We start from the raw sequence: 27,983 nt of genomic DNA on the forward strand, positions 1-27,983 counted from the left end.
AATCGCAATTTATCCATCACAAACTGATTCCAAATGGAAACATACCAGCTTTGGCAAGGACCACTGCCGCATCACCACAAGTATTTTCCACCATAAGTACGTTGTGAGCTGATTCAGAGAGAAACAAAACTCTGGCGATTATCTCGCAGCTGTCACCCAGAGGGCTCACCTCAGCCCCCGTGCGCCTGTGTGAAGCTCAGGTCCGGATCTCTCGACCTCATGTACTTTGATTCACCCGAGATGCCGGCGAGATGTGACCTCTAGCGTGCTCTCTGTCGCTCACTGCTGCCCTACAGCAAAGCTACACGAAGACCGCAGATTTACACCAGCGCTGTGCCAGTCTAGCTCTGCTTCATTTGATTAAAGTCTTGGCATATGAACAAAAGAAGAGCAGATTACTCTATTGATCCAGAGAAGCTCAACTGCTTTGCGAGGAATAGCATAGTTCGGCTACGAAAACTATCAACTTTGTATTCATGTGTAATGGATTTGCGTTATGTGAAAAGTCATTTAAGAACAATATGTAGCGCTTAATATCACGTCTGCATACACGTGTGTTTATTTAACCCTCCCGCATTTTTCTCCTTCCCGCTCTGAGTAGGTGCCGAAAGCTTGGTGGAATTGTATTGAATTCTATTCTGGTCAGAGGAACGCAAGGACATTGTTGCGGCATGAGCAATGCTGATGTGGATTGAGTGTTGGCGTGTAGGTGGCAGTGCATCGACTGCGAGCCCCAGCCACGGGGAATGATTTCTCTGTGCTTTCTTTCACTCATCATAAGGAGGACGGCGCTCAGATCCTCGCCTTTTGTGATGCAAATGCAGTTTTGTCTGAAAATATGCTGCTTATAGTGTCCTTGAGCGCCTCGGAAGGTCTTTGTGAAGGAATTGCTTTGGAACACGACCTTGATATTAATGAAAATCACAACTCCTTAAATGCCATCCTATTTCGGACGATTCAGGTGGACGCACAGACGCATTGGAATGCGTTTCATAAGACATTTTCTCAACTAGTTTGTTCGCAGCCATCCTCCTTTATTTGTTTTCGTGACCGAAATATCATCACGGTGTTGATGTATAATTAGGGATTTTATTGTCGGATGCCCGGGACTGTAGTTAATGACATTTATGCTTGTAGATTTTTGCATTTAGTTCTTTATTTACTGCAGTTGTAAAATGGCAGTTATCTGTGGCACTGCAGTAAATCCAATAACATAAACGGTTGACTTTACAACAGTCGCTTATTGGTTTGTCACAGTGGAATGTTAATTTGGAGGGCGTAGTTCTTTAATTGTCCCTGCACTTGTCTGGCCAGCGTGACTGGTCGTCGTGTTCAGTTTGATTTAAACCCCCGACCGTTGCGGAATGAATAATGAATTTCTCTTGAAGAGCTGCTGAAGGTCAAGTGATCATAAGTTTAACGTGTTTTCAGGGTTAATTAGAATATTCATGTTGAAAACTAGGAAATGGAGAATGAGTCATGATGTAATGTAACGCCAAAGGTCTTTGCGTGTTTGTTTCCTAGACTTGCCGTTATGAAGATCTACTCAACGCATTTCATATGGCAGCGCTGATTAAAGAGCCATGTGTCGAATCTACCTGCGAGTAGAGCAGTGGAGGAACAGGAAGTCCCTTTGAAGAGGTTCTCTCCCGGTGTCTTACGGTTCTCTAGAGTAGCCGTGTTGTAAATGACAGGTGTGAAATTGCTGTGCCGTGGCTGAGGACTTCCCCCACACTTCTTTTAAGACACAGTAGCGCCATCCTACTGTCCTCTGACTTCATTTACATATCTTACAGAAAACATATAAAAAAGATTCACTGCCTGCCACACCATCATAAAAAGCAATTTCAGCCGAGTAGCTGAACCAAAGTGGATATTCTTGACTTCCTCCCAAGAAGTCTGCGCATACAGAGCAATATGCCGCGGAAGGGAAGAGACAGAATGTTTATGTAGGTACTGTATTTTATTGGTTGCAATATAAAGAGGCATGTGATTGTGCACAGTGTTTTATTTTTAGGTATGCATACAGAGCCCGTGCATATTGATACGCGTTATATAATCCAAGCGGAGAGGCAAACTGTAGTCGAGATTGAACAATCAGAGAAAGAGAGCAGTGAATTCTAATTTAAAGCTTTGAAAACGGTTGCCTTTTAATATTGCGAGAGTCTGGTCTTTCACATGAATTACATCGCATATTATTGTGCAAAAACAATCATATTCTTTTCTTGTTTTCCAGGACAACATCTAAACATTCTTTCAAAGCCTTACTTAATTTAGTGAGGATTATGCTTGAAACATGGAAAAAGATGCACTTCATCTTCTTCCATTTTTCTGTGTGCTTCAAGCTTTATATGTTTTAATTTTGCAATTTTGCTTATCATGTGAAGTTTTTTTGTGAGATATATCATCTTGTGATACACACTGGTACTGGTAAATGTTAATGGGCACACAATGTCTCCACAAAAATGGTAATATCTGAAACCCTTGTCCTTGTGTGAAAAATTTTGGTCCCCACGAGGAAACAAGCTTATAAATCATACAGAAGGAAGTTTTTCTGTAAGGCATAGGTTTAGGTGTAGGGCAATATAATGTACAGTTTGTGCAGTACGAAAACCATTTCGCCTATGGATTGTCCCAACAAAACATGGAAACCCATGTATTTGTATGTATGTGTGTATAATATCTAACCAAACTGGAACTTTAATTGGGATGATAGGAAGAGGAATTGCAATTCAAAGAATTACAACACACATAATACATTCTAAAAGTTTTCTTTTGCACCTTTTTTTTTTACTTTGCATGTTTGTTCAATGCTTCGTTATTTAAAAACTTTGCTTTTCTAGTTTAAAAACCGATGTTACAATTCTGCATCCCATTTACCTCAAATTTAAACTGCATTCTTAATTCAATTCTGAATGGTGTGCAACCTTGCTATATTTTATAAATGTATGTGTGTTCTCGTCTTCTCTTGGATTAACATATCTCATAATACTACAAGAGGCTGTACCTACGGTCCCTGCTCACATTTTCTCCTCCTTGTGGAATGATTTCCTGTTGTCCTCCCCCATGCCCACCTCATATCTCATTGGTGTGAAAGCCAAGACTTTCATAAATGAAAAATGAGAAAACATGTAATACCTCCACATCAGAGGTGCCGTTTTCATATATGCGCTATGGAGAGTTTTTTCATTTTTCTTTTTTAGCTGTTAGGCCAAACAGAGCCCTCTGACAGAGGTTAGAGTGGGACTGTGAAATGACAAACAGGAGGGGGTGGAAGACACCTGGGCCGCACTCTTGAGAGGACTTAAAATCAGCCACGTTGAAAACATGTTCCCGCCCTCGAGATATACTCCTTCTGATGGAAATTCGTGTTTGAGTGCCTTGGTGGTGACCTCGCTGAATCTCATTGGTCTTTTCTTCTAACCTCAGGAAAAGGATATTCATGTCCTGCTCGAGATGTTGAGAATGCTTATTTATTTATCACAAACGTCTTGACTTCTGATGCCTGTGTTGTATTAAGACCTTGGTCTGTGACCGATTCTGTTATATTGGTTCAAAAACCCAATCAGTCAGTTTTGGGAGATTTCCTCAGCGTTCGTCTGATCTCGCTCCTCCGAGTGTATAAGAGCTGTTGAAGGTTAATGAGGAGCACTGGGGCGAAGAGTTTTCCAGCGGCTGTAGCCAGCAGTTTCCCAGCAGCAGATGCTCTCTTCTCAGCCTTGGCGACATGGTGAGAGGCTCCAGGCGTGGAAATCTCACTGTCCTACATAATGCATGACGTGAGATTTTTCGAGTAAACGGGTAGTGAATTTTTTATCACAGACCAATCGTACCGGCCTCTGTCTTTCTGAAGCAACAAACGATGGTCAAGTGGCTAAAGAGTTTTAAGGATTAGCTCCTCGTATCGCAGGTCCTGAAGCTCCAGAGGTTGCTGCATAATTGAAAAGCGCTTTGCGCTTGCTGTCTAACAGCAAAACTGTTTTGTATTGACAAGCGTCCAGATAGGGGGAAGATTAAGCACCGGTATCAGGAGAGATCGGATCTCTGCAAACTGCTGATATTTGTGGAATATCTCTATTATACTCAAACTTTGCTTTTCATGGGTTGTCACACAGAGAGTCTGCGCAGTAAGAAAACACACAAACACACAGACTAAATCCCACCTTATATTTGTATTACCCAGTAATACCAATCGCTCAGATCCCTTTTGATCGTGGATTACTCACAAAATCTCCTCTTCTCTATGAATCAAAGAATGCAGCAGATCAAAACAGATATTAGAGAGACTGCATCTCTGACCTTTTCTTGGGAATGTGGTTAACGTGAAATGAGATGTAATCACAGCATAATCACGACCTGGTTTAAACATCAATCTCTTTGCACAGATGTACCCTTCGGTAGCGCTGTTAAGTGTAATACATGTTTGATTGGTCTGGCTTTTTAGTCACATGACAACTTTGAATAATTCTTAAGAATATGCTCTATTAAACATGTTAAGTGATACCTTAAAGGGAACCAAAAACAAAACTTCTGACATCATTTAAACCAAAACTGTGTGACTTGCTTTCTTCTGTGAAAGTATTGTGAGAAATGTATCAGTGTTGGTTGGTTGCCAACATTCTTCCACATATTTCCTTTTGTTGTCTACAGAAGAAAGATTGGAATGACATGAAGGTGAGTAAACGATGACAGATTGCTGTATCTATTTAACCCATATAATGTGACAACATGCCCCACTGTCAAACAGCATTTTTTTTTTCCCTAGGCAACAACTTTTAGTTGCTCATACTAAAATTGCCTCACAGATATCTCAGAGGTATTCAGTTGAGTAAAAAGTTAATCGCAACTGGCCATTGATTAATTCAATGCTCTAATTCCCAGTACATTTCTTAGTTTTCCAGAGTATTTAAAATCTGTTTAACTTATAGATTCTTTTTGTTTTGTGTCTTCCCCTCTTGACATTCCATTTCAACTGTTAAATGCGATCATTACTTCTTAGCAGTCCGGTCAACACCTCTCAGATCAAGTTAAATTCAAGTACTCAAAAAATGTGTATTTCAGACTCAAAAGTATTCATTAACCCACACCAAATTTTTAAACTTTGATATGTTTTTAAATTAGGCTCATTTTGTTCAGTTTGACCGTACCTAGAATAATCTCTTCATGGGGTAGAAACACCCATCTGATTCCTGCAGGGTTGTGTGGGGAAAATGTGAGACGTTTATATCTACCTGACCTTCACACTCTCAGTGGGAGCCAAGCTGCAAATGATAAGAGTCCTCATTGTAAGAACAAGAAGAGGAAATGGAAAGAGTGAGAAGGAAGAATGAAGAGAGCGCGCAGGAGGGAATCGGACGTGGACGGGGGGTTTGAAAGTTGCTAGAAGGAAGGTTGGGAGGGGGCATTCACACCAGGTCTTTTGTCACAATATTAGAAATGAATAGCCTTTTTCTATTAAGGTACCTTTCCTGAATTCCTAAATGGGATATTTAATGGAATAGTGACTCCTTAAAATATAAATGGTGGCCATTTATTCAGCTTTATGATTTTCTGTATGACGTTCTTCTGTGAAATACAAAAGAAGATATTGTTACTTTCATTATATAGAAGTTAACTGTAAAAGAAGGTGGAATGTTACTTTAAGAACTAGCTGCAAAGTGTTGGTCTTTGTTGTTTAAAAGAAACACTTCTGGATGTTTGTTGATTTGCTCTTTGGAGACAGACCACTTTAGGTACATTTTCGGTGACATTTTAATGTGTTCTGCCATCTGTTTTTATGAGGATCTACCCAAGGCTAGGTGATAAACTCTCTGTCTCAAGGACATACAGACGCAAGACACAATAAGTAATAGCATCTAGGTGGAGTACTCTTTGTTGAGCGGTCTCGCCTTGCTTTAACATGTTATTATGCCGGCTATTTCAGCCCCAAGAAGAAGTCATGGAGTTTGATCTATGGCAGTAAGTCATACGCAGCTGGTATGGCTGATACGAGAAGCTCTTCACCGTAAGTAATGACAACATAAAGGAAATTTACCACCCTGCCACTCAGGCCTGGAGTATGGCTCTGATATACGGACAACATGCCAATGCTATTCCATCCAAATACAGGAGCTCGTGAATCACAGAGAACCAGTCAGAGTGGAAGGGGTCGAGCAGTTTGATTTGGGGAAGAATCAGCGGGCTTGGGCTCCGAGGTCAAAAGAAAGCGTTGTGCTGGGTTTAGATTTTGTGGACACGTCCATATGTCGTTTTGCATTGCTATTAAGAGCACGTCTGGTATGGGGCTGAAGGGCAAAGTTTTTGTTTTCAGATAATGATGGATTATGTCTCTTGTGTACTTGTAGGGCTGAAAACTTTGCAATGTTTCTTTTTTATGAAGTTGTCTGCGTTAAACTTCCAGGGTCAATGGAGACATTAAGACAGCAGTTACCCTCTCAGGCCATGTGAATGATCCCGGTGGTGATATTGGATGCAATATGGTGTAATAGGGAAGCTGCATTTTACAGACATCAAATGGTGGTCTTTTCTCTATTGTCCACTTGCAACATTGCAGTATCTTTTGGTTGTAGAAAATGACTCGCATGAGCTGTTCATTTTTATTTAGCTATGGATATTTTATTTTAACATATTGGTATGTTATGCAGTTTAAATTTGCAGTTTATAATTATTATTATAATTTTTTTTTACAAATTACTGCCTGCTTTAAGACATGCTTTTTGTAGTTTGTCATTAGTAAATGTTAAATAAATTGCGTTGCATGATTCATTTTAATACTCTCCTCCCATACATTTTGGGAAACTCATAAAAATGCACATTCATTAAGCTCAGGTGCAAAAATAACTGTGTCCATGCCTTTTCAGCATTATTTTATCACTTTGCGACTTTTGTAAATCCTGACAGTACTATTTTAACTTAAAAATATGGTTATTAGTAAAGATATTAATAAATCTGGCTCTAAATATCTCCTCAAAGTCCAATGTTATTTCATGTTGAAAGCAGATAAGTTGTGTAAGTTTAAATGGCCCGGTACCTTAAAAGTAAATCTAAAGTCAGTTTGTTTTCCAGTTAGAATGGACAGCTATTGTTCAATCAGCACAAGGGAAACATGGCTACTTATTATTTTTATGGCATTTCATGAAGATTTGAACAATTAATTTTATTCATATTTAAGGAATTCATTATTTGAGTTTGTGTCCTATTGTGTAATGTTATTATTAATTGGCACGTTTTGCTGTTTATTCACAAAAAAAAAGGTTTCACTGTAACTTTAGTGTTCTGAGTTCACTCTATTTGTAAGTGTTCTCCACTCTTCCATGTAGTGGTGTTTATTTAATACTGCATTGCTGTAGGCTTCTCTTGATCGTCTGCAGCCAGAGGGACCGTTGATAGAAAGTTCAATGGAAAACATCCCTCTGCTCTCATTACCATTTAATATGGTGTGATCTCTTTGGACCTTGATTAAGACCTCGTCTTGAGCATAGAATGAGATGTACAACGGGTAGATTTAGCTCATACATGCCTACTGTGCGAGATGTTAATAATTGAGAAGGCATCTGTTCCAATTAATATGCCCCTTCATATCAAATCCCCATTTAAATATCCAAAACTGGGTCACAGTCTCTATAGCATGATGGGATGAAATGAATCGCCTTCTTTATGTCATTACATTTTAACGTCAGAGAATCTTGCTCATTTCTCCACAGGCTTTAGGAAAGGGTCCCCTGAGTATTCGGCACAACTGCATTTAAAGTTACTCGCATGGATATCAAAATGCAGCTCTACACGCTGACTTTCTTTGAATGATGAGTTAGATATTTATAATGTCTTTGGAATACAGGAACCTCATTAACCTCATATTATGTTGATAGATGCTTTAACAGATCCTTAGCACTGTTTAGAATGCAGAAAAGTGGGCTTGATTTGTAAAATCCCTCTGTGGCTGTGATGTAGAGCGCATTTCTCGCGCAGAATATTAAGTTGCGAGATTCTTCCTTCTCAATTGTCTCCTCCAGGCCAAAGCATGTGCAATTCCCTGTAGTAGCGACCGAGACATCAGCATTTTCTGAATCTGACATTACACGTGCTATATATCACATGTGCGGTTTGCCAGGCTTATGTAATGCAGTCAACATGTTTGCTCAATACAACGCAATGCAAATACATTCAGTGAAAGGTAAGGATATAGGAATCATTTCCGAGTGTTAGTTACTCTAATGAGGATCATGTTTGGTCCTGACGCTCTGCCAGCTCTTTACAGTGAGACTTACTTGCTGCGATCCATGTGCACCATTTGATCTAGAGCTGGATATGATTAAAGCGAGTGGGGAGACCTCAAAGAGGAAGGCTGAGAGACCAAGGGCAGTCTGGCTCCATCTGTTTCATAGAGAATCTTTAAGGAGCGCTGTACCGTATGTGTAAATCTCACCATGCTAACAGTGTCGGATAAAAGGCGTGAGCCGACACCATTTGGAGGTGAGACACTCAGCAGTATTCTATCACGCCTGTCAATGGCAGATAGAGCTTTTATTCGGAGGTTTGGCAATTCACTCCCACCCGAGTTGAGAACAAACCAGCTCCGGTGGGTTCTTCTTTCAGAGGAGCACAAAACTCTCCGACTTCCTTTTATCCTCCCTCGTTTTTTTCCGAGCGACATGACATTTCCCGTATATCTCGCATGTATTGCGCCACAGATATGTGCTTCGCTGCAAAACACGTCAACTTGTTATTGAAAGTCAGAAAAGGGTGTTTAAAGGTGGGCGAGAGCTCGACGATTTGATTATCGCAGTTTTATTTGTTTATTCTTAGATGTGCATCAATAAATAACCCTGTCTGCGATCGGCCTGACTGACATTTTGCAGAGACGGAAATAGAGAGCGGTAAAGACTAAAATGTGGTGCTACAACCCACAGTGTGTTCATTATTGAACACTTCTGGCATGCGGCTTTCAGGCATTTCCGTGGAAGGATGAACTCTGCCCTGATAGCTCACTTCAGCACAAACAGCCTCAGGTGCCTTGGGCAGAGTCAGAGCTTTAAGCTTTTTGTGTAAGTTCACAGGGTCTGACACCTGAAGCTCAAACTGCAAGATGTGTGTTTTGTGGTTTGTGTGCTGTAATCTTTCTCTTGTGGGCACTTTTGCACATCTTGTTCAATCCAAAGCAAGGGAACTAAACCAACAAGTCAAAAAAAAACATTATGTGTAATTTGTCTTTCGCAGTGTACTAATCTACTTCAGTAACTTTACTACATTTTTCAGTAGTGTAAATTCTTTTAAAATACTTTTTCTATTCCATAGTTCACCCCGAAAAAAAATGAAAACTCACCAATCCAAATCTGTATGTTATTTTTTTAAATGCAATCTGCAGTCAGTTTTTGGATCTAATTGTAAACGATGCATCTGTCTACATACATTGTATACTTTGCATACGTTGTTTATGTATTTGATATTCTCCAAAATGGCGCTATAAGGTGATGCGGAGGAGACAAATTGTTGAATAAAGTCTTTATTTTAGTTTTATTTGCACACAAAAAGTATCCTTGCTGTCTAATGGAGGGTCAGGGAGCTCTCGAAATGTATCGTAATTTATGAAAATAAACGTTTGGAACGATATGAGGGTAAGTAATAACAGAATTAGAAATTTTGGGTGAACTATCGCTTTAAAAAGCTACATTTTTTCGAAGCAACCACGCACTATATGTTTTTTTTTTAATGTAATGTGTTCCGCATGCAACTTCACTTTATATGTAATGCTGAAATGTCAGACTGATTCATGTGAATTGATTCTTTCTAAACTGTCCTTTTTTCAAATGGAGAGTTTGGAAAATGTGATTAATTGTAGTAAATCTGTTAGAAATAATGTTGGAAAGTCCACTTCATTCAAGAGAATTGGCTAGTCCTAACCAGCTCTATCTCTTATACCTAGCTCTCAAAAGACTTATTGATTCTAGTAAATTAGTTTGTCCTTAACAGTTCTTCTCAAATGTAATGTTTAAAAGTCTTTTTATTGTAGCGAATCGGTAATCTTCTTTCTCCTATATAGTGATTAAAAAGGAATTATTCTGTGAGGTCAGTTCGTCCTACACAACCCTATCATATAGTTCTGGAGTATCTGGATTATTCTAGAAAATTTATGTTAAACTTTGAAATGTCATATTGTTTGCAAAGTCTAATTGACAATATAGAATTTATATATTTATAATAGTTTTGTTTTAGTTTTGATTTAAGTTCTATAAGTTCATGTTGTTCATGAAAGTTTCTTTTGTCCTACTGTGCTATTCCATAGATGAATGAACTCATTTCTCATTAGATAGTGTGTACCAAAGAAAAACAACAACAACAAACAAACAAACAAACGTTTGAAGCAGATGGCATTTTTTATCTTGTAATAGTGTTGGAAAACTGGGACCTCTCAGACAAGCCCAGATTCGGGTTTCCTGACAGCTCGGGGGAAACAGTACAATAGTACGACACTCTGTATGGATACATCAGTGCTCAAGATGAGAGCATGCTTATCCCTCCTCTTACAAAAGCCTCTCCCCCCATTAACGTCTTTGTTATTGAAGCTCATGACGGTATTTTAATCATTCAAGGATTACATGTTCTTCTTCAAAGGGATAACCAGCCTGCATACGTTTGCACAAATTTAGCTCGGAAGGCATTCGGTGCACACACAAGAGATTTTCACAGCATCATCTGTTGACATACGTTCCACCTAATAATAATGATAATAATAAAAAAAAAAGCTTCAGGAAGGTGAACTTGTGACTTGATTGAATAATAAGTGTGAGACGTCTGTTAAAGTTGTGATTTACGCTGTTTTGTCTTTTGGATTATTAATTCTTGGATCATTTTCTGGACTAATAGTCTAAAACTACAGAAATTCTCATTACAGTTAAATTTTGAGTTTTGATTAAATATGTAAAGAAAAAGTTTTTAAAAGGTTAAAGACATCGACAATTGGCAGCTAGTCATTTAAAACGTATTATGTGAGATAATTATGTAAGATAATGAATATTAAATTGCTGTGAAGAATTCTTCAATTTGTGGTTTATATACAGGTCAAGAGACAAGCCTTACTGTTAAGGTTTTTTTTTATTTTTTTTAAATCATGATAAAAAATAATTTAGCATGTTAAATTGCCACTTCTGCTAAAAACATTTCACTAATTTAATAATATTTTCTGAAACAAATAGAGTGCAGTATTCTCTGCTCCACTGAACATTTCACCATAATTAAGCTAAATTAATTCCACAGATTTTCCTGCACTATAGTTGTAGGCTCAATAAATGATTTATTAAAAATGCAAAAACCGCATTTTGTGTACAATACTTGCAATACTTTCAAAGTATTGCAAGTGTTATGCAATACTTATCACTTTTCTTATACAGTAACGGTTTTCTCATGCCCTCCTTTAAAAAATAAATAAATAAAAAATCTGGTGCACAATTTTCCCTATCAAAATTTAGTTAAAATGTGTCCAAACTTGATGTCAGTTCTTTGATCTCAGTATATCAGTCCAAGAAGAATTATTTCAGCGTGGCTCATTCAAAACTAATGTTTCATTGGCAGGGATTCATCTTTTTTTCTTCGAGCTGACAATGTCATTTCTCATCACAATGATGTTTTTGTTCCTTGTTTACACAGAAATAGCCCCGTACAGAAGCAGTGTGTGCTTATGTAAATGCTTGACTTTTGTTATGCTAAGCGCTCCGTCCCTTTCATCATTTTTTCCAGCTCTTGGCTGGCTGCTAAAGCAACCTCACCTGAATGTTTGCGTTCGTTGTTAACAGGACCGTATATGTTCAGTGCGACTTGAATTTTGCCTTTGTGTTAAAAAAGAATTGTTGCTGGCTGCGATGAGGAGAGCTTCCACAAGCACGAATAAAATTTATCTTGGATGAAAGGAAAGTATGTAAATGGACCTATAAACAGATGGAGAAAAGGACATTTAAAGAGTATGCTGACCTATACAAAAGACATTAGGCTGAACAAAAATTCTGCATCTATATTTGGTCCTTTAATTAAATGTTACAATTTTTTCCCTTTCACTTTGTTTATCATAATAAGGGAAGTAATTAATTTCTCTGTGTTTTTGTGCAAGCGTGTTTGTCTGAGGATCCTTATCTAGTGGAAGTAGCAAATTCATTGCATGCTGTGGACGAACAAGTGATTAACGTTTCAGATTACAGTTTCACATGCAATTTGAACCGCTAATAAATGATGATTACTTGTGAAATATGGAATCTGAAATGGGATGAATTGTTCATTTTTTTTCCCCCCAGTGAGATTTTGTTGAGGAAAGCTGAGAGTACCAAGATCACACCCTCAGTCAAGAGCATTTAATCTCATTTACCTTTTTGTTAAATAAATTGTCAAATTAAGTGCTCTTCTATAAGAGTAAACTTAAAGTGTGTCAACAAGTGCTTCTGAAGAGCGTCGGGCCCATTAAGTAGTAATTTGAGAGGGTGGAGAGCCTTAATCAGCTTTCAAACATTGTGTCCTTTGGTATTTTGTTGTTATATCCATCTGTGTGTATTTACTATAAATATCTATAGAATAGAATAGAATAGAATAGAATATTGTAATAAACAAGTCAAATGCAATTTTGTTTCCCGAGAAAATATGTCTTGTTTTAAATATGTTTAAATATTCTGGCACACAAAATAATAATTGATAAATGACTTTTTTGGAGTGTGCCGTTTTTATTCATACGTAGGTGCAAGAATTAATTTTCATCTCAAAAATGTTGTTTTACACCTCCCCCTTGTTTGTCCAGCATCAATTTGACCTCAATTCCAGCGGATTGCTCTGAATATTATATGTGGAGCTGTAAAGCTGTTAGACTGTGGGCGAGTGGAGAACTTGAAGCTTTCGTGGAGCCTGCTGGCTGGGAGAACTTGCTTTTTCATCTCCCCTTCTCCCCCACTCTCTTGTCCTCCAGGCCACCCACTTCTACTGCAGTGATGAATAAAACAAGAGACGCGGGTTTGTTACGTTTGTGCTGACTCTCTGTGTTTTAAATGAAGCAGCAGACATGCGCGGCTACGCTTACAAGTAGAGCCTTGGTTGGTAACACGCATACTAACAGGCAGGTCACCAGGGGAAGGTCAAACGGCTTTTGAATACTTCGCTTCACTGAAAAGCCTCCATGCTATAAATGGACCCTCTATACCAGTGAAGGAAGTAAACTGGGCCTTGAGCTCAGAGGTACGTGGTCGGGGGGAGGGGGAGAGAGAGACAAAATCCCATATTGGATGCTGTCGGTGGACCTTTTAAGTTTGATCCCATTTCTGCTCATGCCTGATGTGTTCGGTGATGATGGATGATGAGCCTGGGCGCATTGTGTTAGATCTTGCATATCTTCAGCCAAGCTTGTCAGGAGCTGACCAACCTGCTTTTAAATTAATCCATCCCATCTCACTCTCCTCCTCCTCCTCCTCCTCCTCCTCCATTCTCTGACACCCCAGACTGAACGGAGCAAGACTGTGTCTTCTCATGCAGAATTTTTCACCGAATTACATCAGTGTCAAGCAGGCGAACGCTTCCAGATAATTTACCTCTCAGCCGAGATGGATTTGCATTATAAATAAGGGAATATTGCCAGTCTGTGATGCTGCCTTATTCGAAATAGCTTTAAGAACTGTTAAAGATGCCTAACTGAGCGCAGACACCTACTTAAAGTGTCACGATCCTTGTTTATCATCACCTGCCTAAGTTTCAGAGAGTGTGGCTATCTGCTTGAAAATGTCACAACAAGCTAAATGCACTTGCGTAGTGAAAGCTTGTGCTTAGCAACTCCGCTTGAGAATCGCTGAGAGGGTTGTCTAGGTTTAGAGAGGATGTCAGAGTCTTCTAACCTGTAATTGTTGTTGATTTTCGCACAAACGTAGAAAAATTCACCTACGTGTACCTTACGTATCTTAATAGATCGGTCTCTTCAATGACAGGATTCGGGGCTCATGTTGGGATTCACTTGAGAATGTCAGTACTTAGAGGCACAGTTAAAAAGCAACATTTCTACCTCATTACTGAGACCACCTGTGCATTTTCACACACTGGATGTGTCTGAATGCTGAAAAACACTGCCTTCTTAATGGTAGGAATGCAACAAGGCGCATCCAAATTCGTCATAGCCTGTCTACCGAACTGCCTTTATCCGGCTTATGCTTGATGGCAGCAAACCGCACACAGCAAAAATGATTTTCTTACTTAATATTTTTTGTCCTGTTTTCCAGTACAAAAATCTAAATATTCTTAAATCAAGACACATTTACTTCAAATGTAAACATGAATTGAGTTTAAAACAAGAAATACATGCAAAAATTATTTAGTTTTCCCTTTGAATTCGATTTACTTACTCCGCTGACAGATCTCGTTTTAAATATAAAGTAATTTTGCTTTTCAAGTAAATGTGTTGTGATTTAGGAAGGGTTAGATGTTTGTCCTAGAAAACGGGACAAAAATATTTACTAAGAAAATCATTTTGCAGTGTATCGTAGTGTGTCACGGCATGCAAAAATTAAAATGACGTCCCGTTAGTAGTGTTTATCTGCCCACATTGACACATGGTGCATATTAATTGACACATAGTTATAATTGTCTTTCTAGGTGTTTGATAAATCTCGATAAAATTTCAATCAGTTTAATGCAATAATATAATATATTTGCTCTGTTCATCCTAATCTAAAATTGGGTCAGTTAAAAAAAAAAAAATCTAAGTGATGAAAATACAGTTAGTACTTATTCTCTCTCTACCATAGGTTTACTACCACAGAACAGAATAGAATAAGCAGGAAGCCATGTGGAAAAAAAGGTGGACGGGATTGCAAAGGAGGTTCAAACTTGGGTCACCTTAAGCACAAAAACATGTCAGAGTGCTCCTGATGAGGTCATGATGGCTCTGACCCCAGTAGTCATATTTAGCACAACCCTTAATATGCCAAAGAAAATCCATCCGGAAATGGGCAGAAGGTGCAGTATGACCCGGTCTGGCAGAGTCATCTGTATTGTTCCATATGTCAAGTTCAACCGTCCATAAAAAGACTGGAATGGGAGAAAGAACTTTGCATTTTTTATACCGTTGGGCTGCGTATGAAGGCTTATGGTATATTTAATGGACCCTTGAATGTAACCACAAAACAAACAACTCTTTTACTTTGAATAGCAATGATGCTATATAGATACATATGTGCTAATAAGCATGCTGCCATTTTAGGCAGACGGAAAAACATCAATATGTAACTGGATTCAGCCTCATCACACTGGAGCTCCGATGAATGCTGAAAATTGACCGTTTGGACCAAAGGGAAAATATAAATTAATAAACGGGGAATCAGCATCCAAACGAGGCCTACAATCAATTTCCATTAGAAAACAGCAAAAGCTACTCTAAATATGTGAAACCCACAATGCCACTGCATTTGATGGGGTAGTTAAGTAAATTAAATTTAAATGTACAGTTTTTTTAACTTAACTCCATTTCAGCTCAGAGATAAGCATTATAGTCATTAAATATTTGGCTGGTAATGCTTAAAGCTCTCTTGAATTTGTTCTAGATCATTAAGCATGCATTATGGTGCCTTGAAGCTTGTCAGAAACCAGTTTCCTTAGGGAAGGATGTAAAATCGCTGGCAGTTAAGACTTACAGGATACTCTTGGTTTTTGGACCTCAGAGTTGAACTCGCTTTCCTGATTCAGTTGCAGGTTCCCGTTGGGAATTTTTTTTATATGCGAGTTCAGCTTCGCGCTTCGCGACAAACATAGAAGACGAGAACTCTGCGGGGAGCCGGAGCAACAATCGCGGAGTCGTGCGCAGAGGTGAAAATAACTCTTGCCCTGTCCCACTTTCCCCGGCTTCTCCTCTCATTTCTTCCGCGCCTTTCTGTCTGGTGGACAGCGTGACTCATTGTTGGACTGTCACTCTCTTAATGATGTCAAAGGGTCCTTCTCTAACAGGAGTCATGTCTTCACGTGCCCATCTGTCTGAGGACTCAGCAGCCCCATTTAAGCCAGGTTTGATTAAATGTCAGAAGCAAAGATGTGTGCAAAAGGAAAAGGTGAAGGACAGCAATGCAGGATGGAAATTGCTTTTGAGGGGCAGGGGAAGCTGGCAGCTCAATGCATTAATGATGAAGGGAAATTAATTTACATTGTAATAATGAAAGTGCGTCTGAGCCTGAGGGAAGGAAGCATGCAGCGTCTTTTGCTGAAGAAATGCCGTCTTTGGGAATATTTTTCAAATCGCTCTCAAAAAGGGTTATGCACAGCAGGTGTCTCATTGCACACACAGGTCGTGTCAAGCTGACGACTGGGAAAGCTTTCACTGATGTTTTTTTTCCCTTGCCAAAGTCCTTTAATATGGCCGTTATACAGTTGCCTGAATCGGAATGGGCCCTGGTGTAAAGCTGAATACATAACAGTCCTAACCACTTGTGACTCAATCACAGCTCCTTGTCTTGTAACAGCTGTATTGTAGGAATCTCACAAACACAAATTAACCGTGTCTATAGTCTTGCTTGTATTTCAGTTTCACTCAATTAACCTGCAGTGGCTTCTTTTGCATCGAAACGTTTTTATTTCGTGATTTAGACTGTGATTTTTGGTTTTGTATGGCAAAAGATGATTTTCACTCAAATTGTAAGGCTCAGTTAAAAGAGCTAAGTGATATTTTGATAACTGGCCCGCCTGACAATACAGGTTTGAGCTAAATTGCAGCTAAAGGAGTTACATTTGACACTAGATTACACCAGCGAGCATACTTAAGCTGGTTTAAAGTTGTTCATTTCCATTTGGGTTATTGTTGACAAGTATATTGTTGAAACAAACAGACAAAAAAGACTTTTGAAATGGTCAGGATATAGGAGCCAAATCTACAAATTGCAATTCTCAATATAGTGGCTTAAAAGATCCAGTTGTTTTCTCTAATGTGTGAATTACAAAAAGGAATCATATTCTTAATGAGTTTTTAATTGTCTTACATTTTCCAGTTCAAATAACTAAAATTCCTTGAAACAAGATACATTTACAAGAGAAACAGCAGTGCATAAGGTAGTAGGATTTATTAGTCTTGTAATCAAGTTGGAACAAGTTAACAAGCTGGAAAATGTCAAAATATGCTTAAGATTTAGACACGATACATGAAAGAAAATCTTAATAACTTGGTCTTTCTTGCCAAATAAAATGGTAATTATCATCTGATAGATTTCAAACATATTTACTGAAATCGAAGCCAAAAAAAAGGTGCTAAAGTATATTTAGTGACAGAATGTTTACCCAAAAATTAACCTCTTGTCCTCATTTGCTCATGTCCTTCCAAACATGAATGGGTTTCTTTATTATGTTGTCTAGAATATTGAAGAACCAAACAATAGTTGTTCCCCACTGACCGCCATATGGGGAAGAAATGCTATGGAAGCCCATGGGGACCATGTTTTAGTACCCACATTCTTCAAACGATATCCTTTTATGTTTAAGATAAGAAAGAAACCAACTATGGTTAATTTGTAAACAAGCGTTTTTCTGATATCTTAAGACTGCGTCATATATAAAGTAAGAAAACAGGGACGGAACAATCTGCGTTTCCTGAATGTAAATCATTTATATTTCTTTTCCTCAATGCAGTCTCTGTGGTTAAGCTACTTAAGCAGCATGGTTGGGACACCTGCACACCAGCATCCCATGATAGAAATCAGCGTCCAAAACACAGCATATTTATGCAGGTCTTTCCAGCAGGGGTGTCATCATTGTTTTAATGTGGTGATGATGGGCTTTGTTAAAAATAACTGCAAATAACCACAGCAGGTTGCCAGTCGTTCATGACAGTTTAATTAAATTTTACCCACGGACCAATAAATGTAGGGACAGGCTTGAGGGTAGACCACCATACATCCTCAAACAAAAGCCAGAACAGTACTGTTTGTTTGCATGCTGGCAGCCGACAAGAGGTCCACACGACTGCAAAGCAAAAATTGAGAGTTATTAATGGCTGACAGTGCGTGGCGGGCCACTGCCAGTATGATAAACAGTGCTCGGTGTTGCTGTTTTTATATCACATATTATATCAGGCCATTACTGCACTCAGTGGTCTGCAAAGCTCATTAATCCGCCTTGTCTCAGAGGTGTCACCACAAACCGGCCGTCCTTTTTAGAGACGTGCCCCTGTGGCCGTAAATCTGCGCCTAAGATGTGGAATCCTCACATCAACGCAATCTAATGCATCATCATCATCAGGGCTTGCCAATGGCTGAGTTGTCTTCATCATTGCCGAAGGCCACAAGGGGGATCGGGGTTGTGAGTGCTTTATCCTTGTGTGCTTGTGTACTGAAGAGTATTGATCTGATTGACCTTAGAGGTCAAGCTTTTGGCTGGTTAGTATGGTCTAGTTGGGCCTCTCTGCTCTTTCTTTATTGTTGAGCATATACTGTAAAAATATCTAATTTTTAATGTTTTATCTTTTCTTATTTTTTTATTATCAATATCTCTTATTATTATTATTGAGGGTGTTTTAAAATGAACTTTAACTAAGTCTCTTATGCTCACCAAGTCAGCATGTATTTGATGCACTAAAAATGTTGTATATTGTGAAACATTTTTACAATTTAAAATAACTGATTGTCATTTGAATATATTTATAAATGTAATTGTTTCTATGATGTCATAACTGGTTTTTCAGCAGCCATCTGCAGTCGTCAGTGTCACGTGATCCTTCAGAAATTAATCTAATATGCTGATTTATTACCAGTGTTAAAAACGTTGTTCTGCTTAATTTTTTTTGTGTGTGTGTGATAATTTCAATTTCAAGACTGTAGAAATGGCTGCTGAAAAGTTTGTTTTGCTATAATAGGAATAAACTACATTTTAAAATATATTAAAATGGAAAACTATTTCACGATTTAACTTTTTTTTATCAGTATTTTCAATCTAATTAATGCAGCTTCGGGGTGAGCACAAGAAACTTCTTTCAAAAACGTAATTCATCAGAACCTGCAGTGTATATTTTTTTCCAGTCTGCTGCTTTTGCCGTCACAGCCGAGGATAGTCACTGGTAAAGTATTTGGGATGCAGTGCCCATGAGAAAAAGTTCAAATTGCAGGCTTCCAGGGGGTCCCATGCTATTTGAGCAGTGCCTTTAAGATGAATGCTTACGGACACCTCTCCCCGGGTATTACAGGCCTCCCAAGACTCACCAAAGAGAGTTTCTGAATAGCAATTTGTTTGCAAATGCAACATGTGTCTTAGCTCCATTACACTGCCACCCTACTTACTAGGGTTTGCAAGACAGGGTGAACTGCAGAGACTTTTCACCCAGCTGTGGTCCTCTCAAACTGTCTAACAGTGACAGGCTTGACAGTGTACACCAATATAGAGCCTCTAGCTGCTCTGACTGAAGTGTAGGAGGGAAGAAGTCGTCTTTCATTTTCTTCAGGTCGTGGCAGTTCGCTGAGAGAGAACACATTGTAATACCCGCTTAAGGCCAATTATCCAAGCTCTTCCTTCAATGGATTTGACATTGTTTGAGAAGATCAGTGTGTTATTGTCATCAGTGTGACAGAATTATTGCTACATTGTTTCATGTTCATAATCTTTTCTTTTTTATATATAACATTAGTTGAATCTCAAAGATTTTTGCATTGTGATTGTCCAATACATTTCACAATAAATAACTGATCAAATAATCGATCATTGGCATGTCCAGACTAGTTTTACTACAAGATACACTGGTAGCACTTTAGTATAGGGAACAATTCTCACTATTAACTAGTTACTTAGTAGCAATCCTGTTATTAATGTATTGCATGTTTAAATAAGGTTAATAAATAAGGTTGCTCTGGTGGCAGGATATTGCATTTGATGCAAATTGCTAATCAGTTTGTCATTTTATTTTTATTTTGGAAAGCTCTTTGATTAACTGCCATTTCTTGAAGCTGCTTCCAATTCTGATTTAATCCAAGAGAGTTTATCAGATTTTCTCTCTGGTTTTTCTCTTGGGTTTTCACATGTCTTCTTTTGGGAGATGGCTATTTGAACGTTGGACCACATGGTTAGGTATTGATGATATTGTGACTTGAAGTAGATATGGATATAGTCCAGTTGCCCTTGGTGTGTTGGCTTGAGCCAGACAGAGTGCTGTTTTTTTGCCCTTTGATTTATTTGATGAAGTTGTCTTTTGCCTCACAACTCAATTGCCCAAGAGCTGCCGCCTCTCTGCCTGTTTGGAGCTACAATCCAGCAGCTTGTAAATCAGAATTCGCAACTACCCTCTCATACTTGCGCACACTTCCACTCTCTCACTCATCCGAAGAAGAGAAGCCCCCACGGGATGGGGAGTAGGACTGATTAAGACAGGCAAGAATTTGATTCCTGTTGCTTTATTCCTCTTGAGAGTGGCTGCAGGATATTAATCTGGCCAGTGTTGCTTATGAGGACTTGCTACAGGCTCTTGAGCACTTTATTGTGGAATTACGTTTCGTTCTCAATCACGCTACCTAAGTGCTTGAGGAAGTCTTTGCCGCAATTCGAACAAGCATCTGTGTCCTTTCAACATTTATTTATTTATTTCAAGCATCTGAGCTGTCTGTCTGTTCTGTTTTTAAACATAATGAAACATGACAACAAGGTGCTTGTTACTGACATATGCACGTTGTCAGCAAAAACTATTTTCTTGAGTATTTTTTCTCGTTTTCAATTAAAAAATATAAACATCCTTACAAAAAGTTTATCTGAGAAAAAAGTAAAGAGATTGAAGGCTTGTGTTCAGAGAATGTATTCTGAATCGCAAAAAAAGCATTAAACTTACAACATTTTGTTAAGAAAAGGTTTTTGTAGTTACAGCAGATTCTCTGTCCAGCGTAACTGAAATGTAAAATATAGATGGTTTTATAAGTTGGAAAAACAAATCAAAGCAGATGCACATGGACTTGAGCATAATACCCCCCATCCTGATCGCTACGGATGAAATATGCGACTTTAGAAGCTTCCACCTTGAGTTTAGTTTCTATGGCAACTCTATTCTGTCCTCAGATAAAAGACCCATTATGATGTTTTGCAGAGGATTGGAGACAAAGTGAGTGTTTTTCTGAGATTTTTCTTGTTAAAGGTCTGACAGTATTCACAGTGTCCTGCAGGTAGTGTCTTGACTTGGCCTGTTCACAGTTGACCACAGACTCTGATGTGATATGGGCACATTGGCTATCTCCTGTGTGCCACTCATTGAAAGAGCACCAATTTGTTCCCACGTACTGCGAAAATACTCAGTCTACTTCCCACGTACCGCTGAGGGTTGACAATTTTTTGACGTAGCTCTCATGTATACAGGTCGACAAGATTCAATTTCCTTGTACATAGATATACAAGATTCAATTTTAGGCCCCGAAATACTGTTTTCTGTTGCAGCTGGATCTGTAGAGACCAAGAAGTATACACAAAATAGCTTAGAGAAACATTTCCTCTCTGACTGCACTTTTAGATACCTGACATGCATGTATATATCATTGTGTGTTTATTTGTATACATGTTTTAAGACTTGTCTGAAGCTCCAATAATTGTCAGTTTACAAATGTCTCTTTACCTAAAAGCTGGTATGTATTATTTCACCTCGTCAAAGTAATTCACCAATAAAGTAAGGTGCTGAATAAAGCCAGACAGAGTAATAATGAAGCATTGGTTTTTGGCACAGCGCTGCCGTCTGGAACTCACTTTGTGTTTGTATGTGGTGATGATGTTTGTGATGTGCTTTGCAACTTATTTATTTATTTTTTTTTTTTATAAATTTTTTGCTTCTTAGACATTTTGATAACATATTTTCTTTTTTTTTTTTTAAGAATTATCTATTCTATTCTTTACAGCTTTAAGCAGAGTATTTGCTTTGATCTGGAATTGAATAAAAAAAAAGGTTATGGAGCAATTTAGATTCTGCTTAAGTTTCTGTCGAGTTTCTACTTATGTGTTCTGTTGTCAACCATATGATAAATCTCCTCAAATCCTCTTGTTTTAGGGGCCATTTTTGATGAGTCTGCCAAAAAGGATGACGAGGTGTTCCGCATGGCGGTGGCAGATCTCAACCTCAACAACGAGATCCTGGAGACAGAGAAGATCACTGTGTCTGTGGAATTTGTGGATGGAAACAACCCTTTCCAAGCAGTGCAGGAAGGTACGTCATTTGAGTATTTAAATCTTTTTCCAGAAAATGCCTTTCTGGACTCGAAGCAATTACAAAAAAATGGCAATAATTAGAGGTAGGCAGATAGGTATTTACTGTAGGTAGAGAAACTGGTGCGTGGGTGGGTGGGTGAGTGAGCAGACAGTAGATAAATAGTATTTAGAAGTGAGTGAGTAGACAAATTGGATAGATAAACTAGCAGGTGAGTGGTTTAATCGGTAAGATAAACTGGTAGATGAGTGGCAAGATACATGATACTCCGTCGGTTGGTGGGTAGAGAGATATATAAATAGGTATGTACGCTAGGTTAGATAGATTAATGAGTTAAGTATACAGATAGGTTAGGTGGGTGGACACTGTACATATACAGTAGTGACTGCAGTGCAACATATACAAAAATACACCATACACGTGAACTGGTGGGTACTAAATGTTATAAACAGAGCAAATGTAAAGCAGTTGTTGAGAAAAACAGTTGTAGGCAGAGGAGTCAAAACAAGTCAATGTTTCATGCACACAGCGGAAGAATCGTGGAGTCTTATGGCAGTAGGCAGGAATGACCTTCAGTGGCACCCTCTGTTACACCGTGGACGGATCACTCTGTTGCTGAATGCACTCTTCATTTCAGCTAACATGCCTTGGAGAGGGTGGGAGACATTGTTCATGATGTTCATTAAGTCGGACACCATTCTGCTCTGAGCCATTACCTCCAGAGAGTCAAATAATGTTTGCATAAGACAAAAGACATGAATAGCCCGCATTTGTTTACTTGCTTTTAAAAATATACGTATTATGATGTAAATAGCCTGGTTAAACCTATGAAGGAGCTTAAAGGGTAAGTATGGCTAAATTAGGTGCCTCTTTTAATCATTAGAATAAAGTCTTGCCTCAGTCCTCCACTTTATATGCTCGCTCGGCCTGACGTTATGCAATTGTCTGGATCCAACACTTTCATAGCATTCAGAGGTCAGCATTATCTCAGCCTTTAATATTTGATTTAAGATCACTGGAGTGATCTAATAATACCATGATGCTGTGGTTTCCACAAATTAGTGCTGTTAGCTTTTGGAGCAGGGCCATTTTCTGTTATCCTGCAAGAAAGGAGGACAGGTACAAGGCCTTTGGAGTGCTGCCATTCATGCATCAGCAGGTTCTCTGTGCTCCATACAGTTGCAGAGTTCAGTTAACTAGCACTTAATCTTTGGCATCCTACTGTGTTTCTCCCTCTATCTTATAAGAAAGTTTCATGTGCTTGTTCTTATTTGTTCCTTGCTTTTTGCCAACATGTTTCACTATATTTAACAATGGAGCCAATACTGTAATAAATTGATCTCATAAACTGTTTCAAACAGACCAGGAACTAGACAACGTGTGGTAGTTTACACAGGGGGGAATGGCTAAGTAGGGATTACGGTGGTGTGTTGTTTGTTTGCATGCGCTATCTGCGTTGTTTTGGCACAAGATTCACTAAAGGATAGATAATAGCGGAAAAGCCTAAAAATTAGTGCTCAGTGCTATTTGTATAGCACGGTTCTCCATCATACGGCTTCTAAGTACCAGGTTGTGGAGGATCTAAATAGCATCATTAAAATGTGCTCGACTACACCGTGCATGGATTTATGTCTCATCGTCATCTTTATCTCTATTATTTGATCATCATTTTGATGAATTACTGCCGCCATGATCAACAGAAAATATGCACAAACACCTCTTTTCAATAAAAGTCTGTTTACTGGCTGCTTAGCAAGGCGGTAATAGCGTAACAATAATTGGACTAGGCAAATGGCTCTGACAGAGGCATGTTTGTGCTGAGAAGAATGACAATGGCAGTATAAATAGAGGCTAGTTAAGTTGGACTGCGGGTGGTTAGTGTGTTAGATGTAGGTTTATGAGCTGCAATGCCGCACACTACAGAGACACCGCTGTTTTGTAAGTGTCTATTGTTATCTGTCACATTTTGCTTTTTTTATTGGACGAATCATCTCATATTTAATGATACAAAAATGGTACATAAAAAGTACATGGCAGCTAGACTCATGCTGATTAGGTAACATCCCCTGTTTAGATATGTTAATGTAAACATGCCTGACATTTTTCTAACTCTCATTCCTCTCATGTAATTGTCTGTGATACTGTTACGCTGGGTGGTAAGATCATTCGCATCTGAGTGTGGATGAATTCAGCGGCTCTGTCATCCTTTTAGCCTGCATGGAGTCTTAGAGGTGAAAGGGAGAGTGGGACATGTTGTAGTTGACCCCTGTTATCTAATGGAGAGGCTTGCATTAGCTAACTATACTCTCTCTGCTCTTGATACTACTTCTTGCTCATCTTCTCTGTTTGCATGCTTTGCCATTCTTTCTTTTGTTTGTTGGATTCTGAGTGATAGAGCCTAATTACAGGTGCACATGTGTTATGGTTCAGCATGAGCGCAGACGATTCTGCTTCTTATGGATGTATGATTCTGGACCTTGTTATGTATACCTCATTTGTTTAAACATCTGTTTATCTTCTCAAAGTCAGCATCCTGCTATGTGATTAGATGAAACGCATCCAGAAAAGCCTGTCTCTCATTTACAATCTGTTCTAGCTTGGAAGTTTTTAACAGGCCAAGAGATGAAAAAAAACAACAACTTTTGTCATGGAATAATCCCAAGATTTGACAGATTTAATAGACTCTCTAATGCGTAGCTCAAACTCATAGTGCATCTGTTTCCTATGGCTCTTGATTAATAAATGCAAATGAGGCAGAATTCTAAGAATTCACATTAATGGAGATTAGCATTCACGCATGCTGCTACTTGCAGGGAGTGTTGCAGAAGTTTGCAGCTTCTGGCGAATGCTATAGTAGGTGTTAGCAAAGTTGTGCAAGAGTTTATGCAAATGAGCCGCAACAACAAATGGCAGTGCAGTCAGAGGCCTACAATAGTAGCAAACAACAGCAGATTGAATTGGCAACCACAGACTGGTTTTAAGAAATCCTGATGGTGGTGTTGTATTTTTTATTCAAAAAAGTTTTACCCTTCATTTTTTAAATACAAGGCATGTTTTTTGGGACTGATAAATGGAATTACCTTTAAAGTCTGTGTGAAATCAAAATTGACTATACTTATTTTGCCAGCTCACATTGCTATGTTTGTGGTGAAGAATTAATCCGTCCAAGTCAATCCACCAAAAAATAGTTTGCCTTAATATATTTAATCCAAATCAGAAAATGCACCTCACCTCTAAAAAGATGGGCATTCTCTGATGACATCAGTTTTTCGGCTTGGGCATGATATTAAAATTCTTAACCAGACCCCTCCAACGTTCAGTGTTCATTTCTGAATGAAACACCTACTTTACTACATCCAATCAATTTGAAGCATAAAATCAAGCCACACCCTCTGATTTAAGTTAGTTTTTACACTTATGAGTTTATTGATATAGTTAGGATTTGAACATGTAAACATATATTAAACGTATATATACAACATGACTTTACTACACACCCCTACTGTGTGTCTTGGTGAAAAAAAGCGAGTGATTTTTATATATATATATATATATATATATATATATATATATATATATATATATATATATATAAAGTAACCTAACCTTGTTTTTAACCTGAGTAGCAGAGTATGAAATTCCTGTCTTCTAATCTTTAAGACTAGACTGTTAAGGTTCATCCAGCCCTAAGGAGCAGTAGAAAAAAGTAAGAATTATTTATTTATTTTTAAGAGTGTCTATTCATTCATTCAGTGTGTACATGTCTTTGCCACTGGCCATATTGGACTCTCTGTTCCCAACTACTTGCACTGTCTGTATTTGTATGTATGTGTGAGTCTGTGCACAGTAAGCTCTTTGTTTGTGTAATTTCCTTGGCGCTGTGTTTTTTTTTCACCATCAGCAGCTTCTCTGATCTATCAACTAAGACTGGCAGCATCTCTTTGAACTCCCATCAGTAATTACAGTATGCTCTTAAATAGATGTATCTCGCTTTGTCCTTCTCTGTGAAGCATCACCAGGCTCACAGATGTTTATATGAAAGGTCAGAAGCACTGAAGGATGACTGATGAATTCACAGGTCCTTCACATATTTAATTTCTAAGAAAACATCCATGCACTGAATAATGTGGTATAGATTTGTTTTTATTCAATTATTTTGAAGGCAAATCAATTCTAATATGTGCATTGTGGACCCACCAGAACCTGCAGTTTTAAAGAGCACATGCAAATCAGGACTGCAACCAGTTTAGACACTATAAGGGTTTACACTGACAGGTTCCTGAACTGATTAATATCAAGTGAGAATTTTTAACTCACATAGGATTTTTTCATTGCTTTGTGAGTTGGTATCTGACAATTCTGATTTTATATACCCCAATTTTAAAATGAAAAAGTCCAAATTAAGAGATGTTAACTCAGAATTAAGAAAAAAAGGCACAATTAGCTTTTTATTTCTTTTATTGTGTGGTGGAAACAAGATGTATGTACCATGAGTTTAAAAATCCTGTCACTATGGACACTGCAGAGCTGTGAAAACACCTTTCCTGGAAGCATTACTGCATGTCAGTCAGACGACCTCCATATAATATTTTTATAAAACTGTGTACTGAAGCTGCCTGGCATCATGACATTGCTGTTTAAATGCAATCTGGTCCTTTGTGATAAAAATGATGTTTTTACAATATTCTGCTAGTTTTTTACAGTATGTCATGGTTTGACATTGTGATGAAGTGTGGTGCCTTATGGGAGATTTTACTTTTCTTTACGAACAATGGTGACAATGACATATAATACAGGGTCAGGTTATAAGTATACTCTCAAGAAAAAAGATAAAGGGACTGATTATAATAATGAGTGAAGATTTTAAGCTTTTGCAGCCTAACATGCATTTCAGATATTTTACATTTTAAAATACTTAAAACATCTATCTCTTATAATGGGGGGAGGACTGAAGCAGAATAGAAAAATTATTTTAAAATTGATTTTAACAACTTAAAAAGGTGATGTCTGGTGTTATGAATTTTTCAGAGGTATAGGTAAAGTTGTCCCAGACAACTTATCATCACTGTTTTTGTTTGCATTGGCTCTCTAAATTTAGCAGAGTCATATTTTAAAACCAACCTATCAATTATTCATTTCATGGATTTGATACTAAATCTCTGTTGAATTTAAGTTTTCCATTATTGATGAAGGATAGCAAGGTAAGCTTACTTTCAGTCTGGTCTTCTTCTGCCGTTAGGGACCGCTACAAATGTGTTTTTATTTATTTAGTTTAGTTTCTTTTTAATAAAGAAAAACAAATAATTTACTCCATGAATCAAGTAGGTTGATAACACATTTGGGAGTTACAGCTGTTAAACTCTGCCTTAGGCTATTTCAAATGACAAAAAAAAAGCATTTCGTTTTGAAAGACCACTAATATCTCAAACTATAAGAGAAGGATTCTGCGTTTGGCAGGTTTTTCAAAGAAAGCCCTCAAGCATCTTAAGTTAAAACTGCATATCAGACACAAACTGAAATTACTGTCAGCTCCTAAAACAATGCAGTAATAATGCATTACTTAAATGCATGCCAGGCTATTACTGAACTCATATCAGCAGAAACAGTAAATATATTTTAATGCTTTTTATAAAAGTTGTGAAAAAAAAAGTAGTACATATAGTTGTATATTCAAATCTGTATTATTTTCTAATAATGTGTTAATTTGACTTAATTACTTTATTTTGTTGTTGTTGTTTAATAGTTGTTATATCTTATGTTCTTAACTCTTTCTCTGCCATTGATGAGATTTCTCATCAATTAGGTTAAAACTCTTTCCAGCTAAAGACATGTTTTT

The 27,983-nt window shown here is 38.0% G+C and overlaps 1 protein-coding gene across 4 annotated transcripts in view; it reads left to right on the plus strand.

The window, feature by feature from the left end:
- grid2 (glutamate receptor, ionotropic, delta 2) overlaps nt 1-27,983 on the plus strand; it is a 313,350-nt gene that overhangs the window by 17,032 nt on the left and 268,335 nt on the right. For all 4 annotated transcript variants that reach the window (XR_006251662.1, XR_006251663.1, XM_043247756.1 and 1 more), the window contains exon 2: nt 21,992-22,147. Coding sequence is in view for 2 of the 4 variants with exons in the window: in XM_043247756.1 (XP_043103691.1) it covers nt 21,992-22,147 (156 nt within the window). In the remaining 2 variants the exon portion in view is untranslated. The remainder of the gene's footprint in view (nt 1-21,991; nt 22,148-27,983) is intronic.

The sequence above is a fragment of the Puntigrus tetrazona genome, chromosome 8, assembly GCF_018831695.1.
Source record: "Puntigrus tetrazona isolate hp1 chromosome 8, ASM1883169v1, whole genome shotgun sequence".
In the NCBI taxonomy this organism is placed as follows: Eukaryota; Metazoa; Chordata; class Actinopteri; order Cypriniformes; family Cyprinidae; genus Puntigrus; species Puntigrus tetrazona.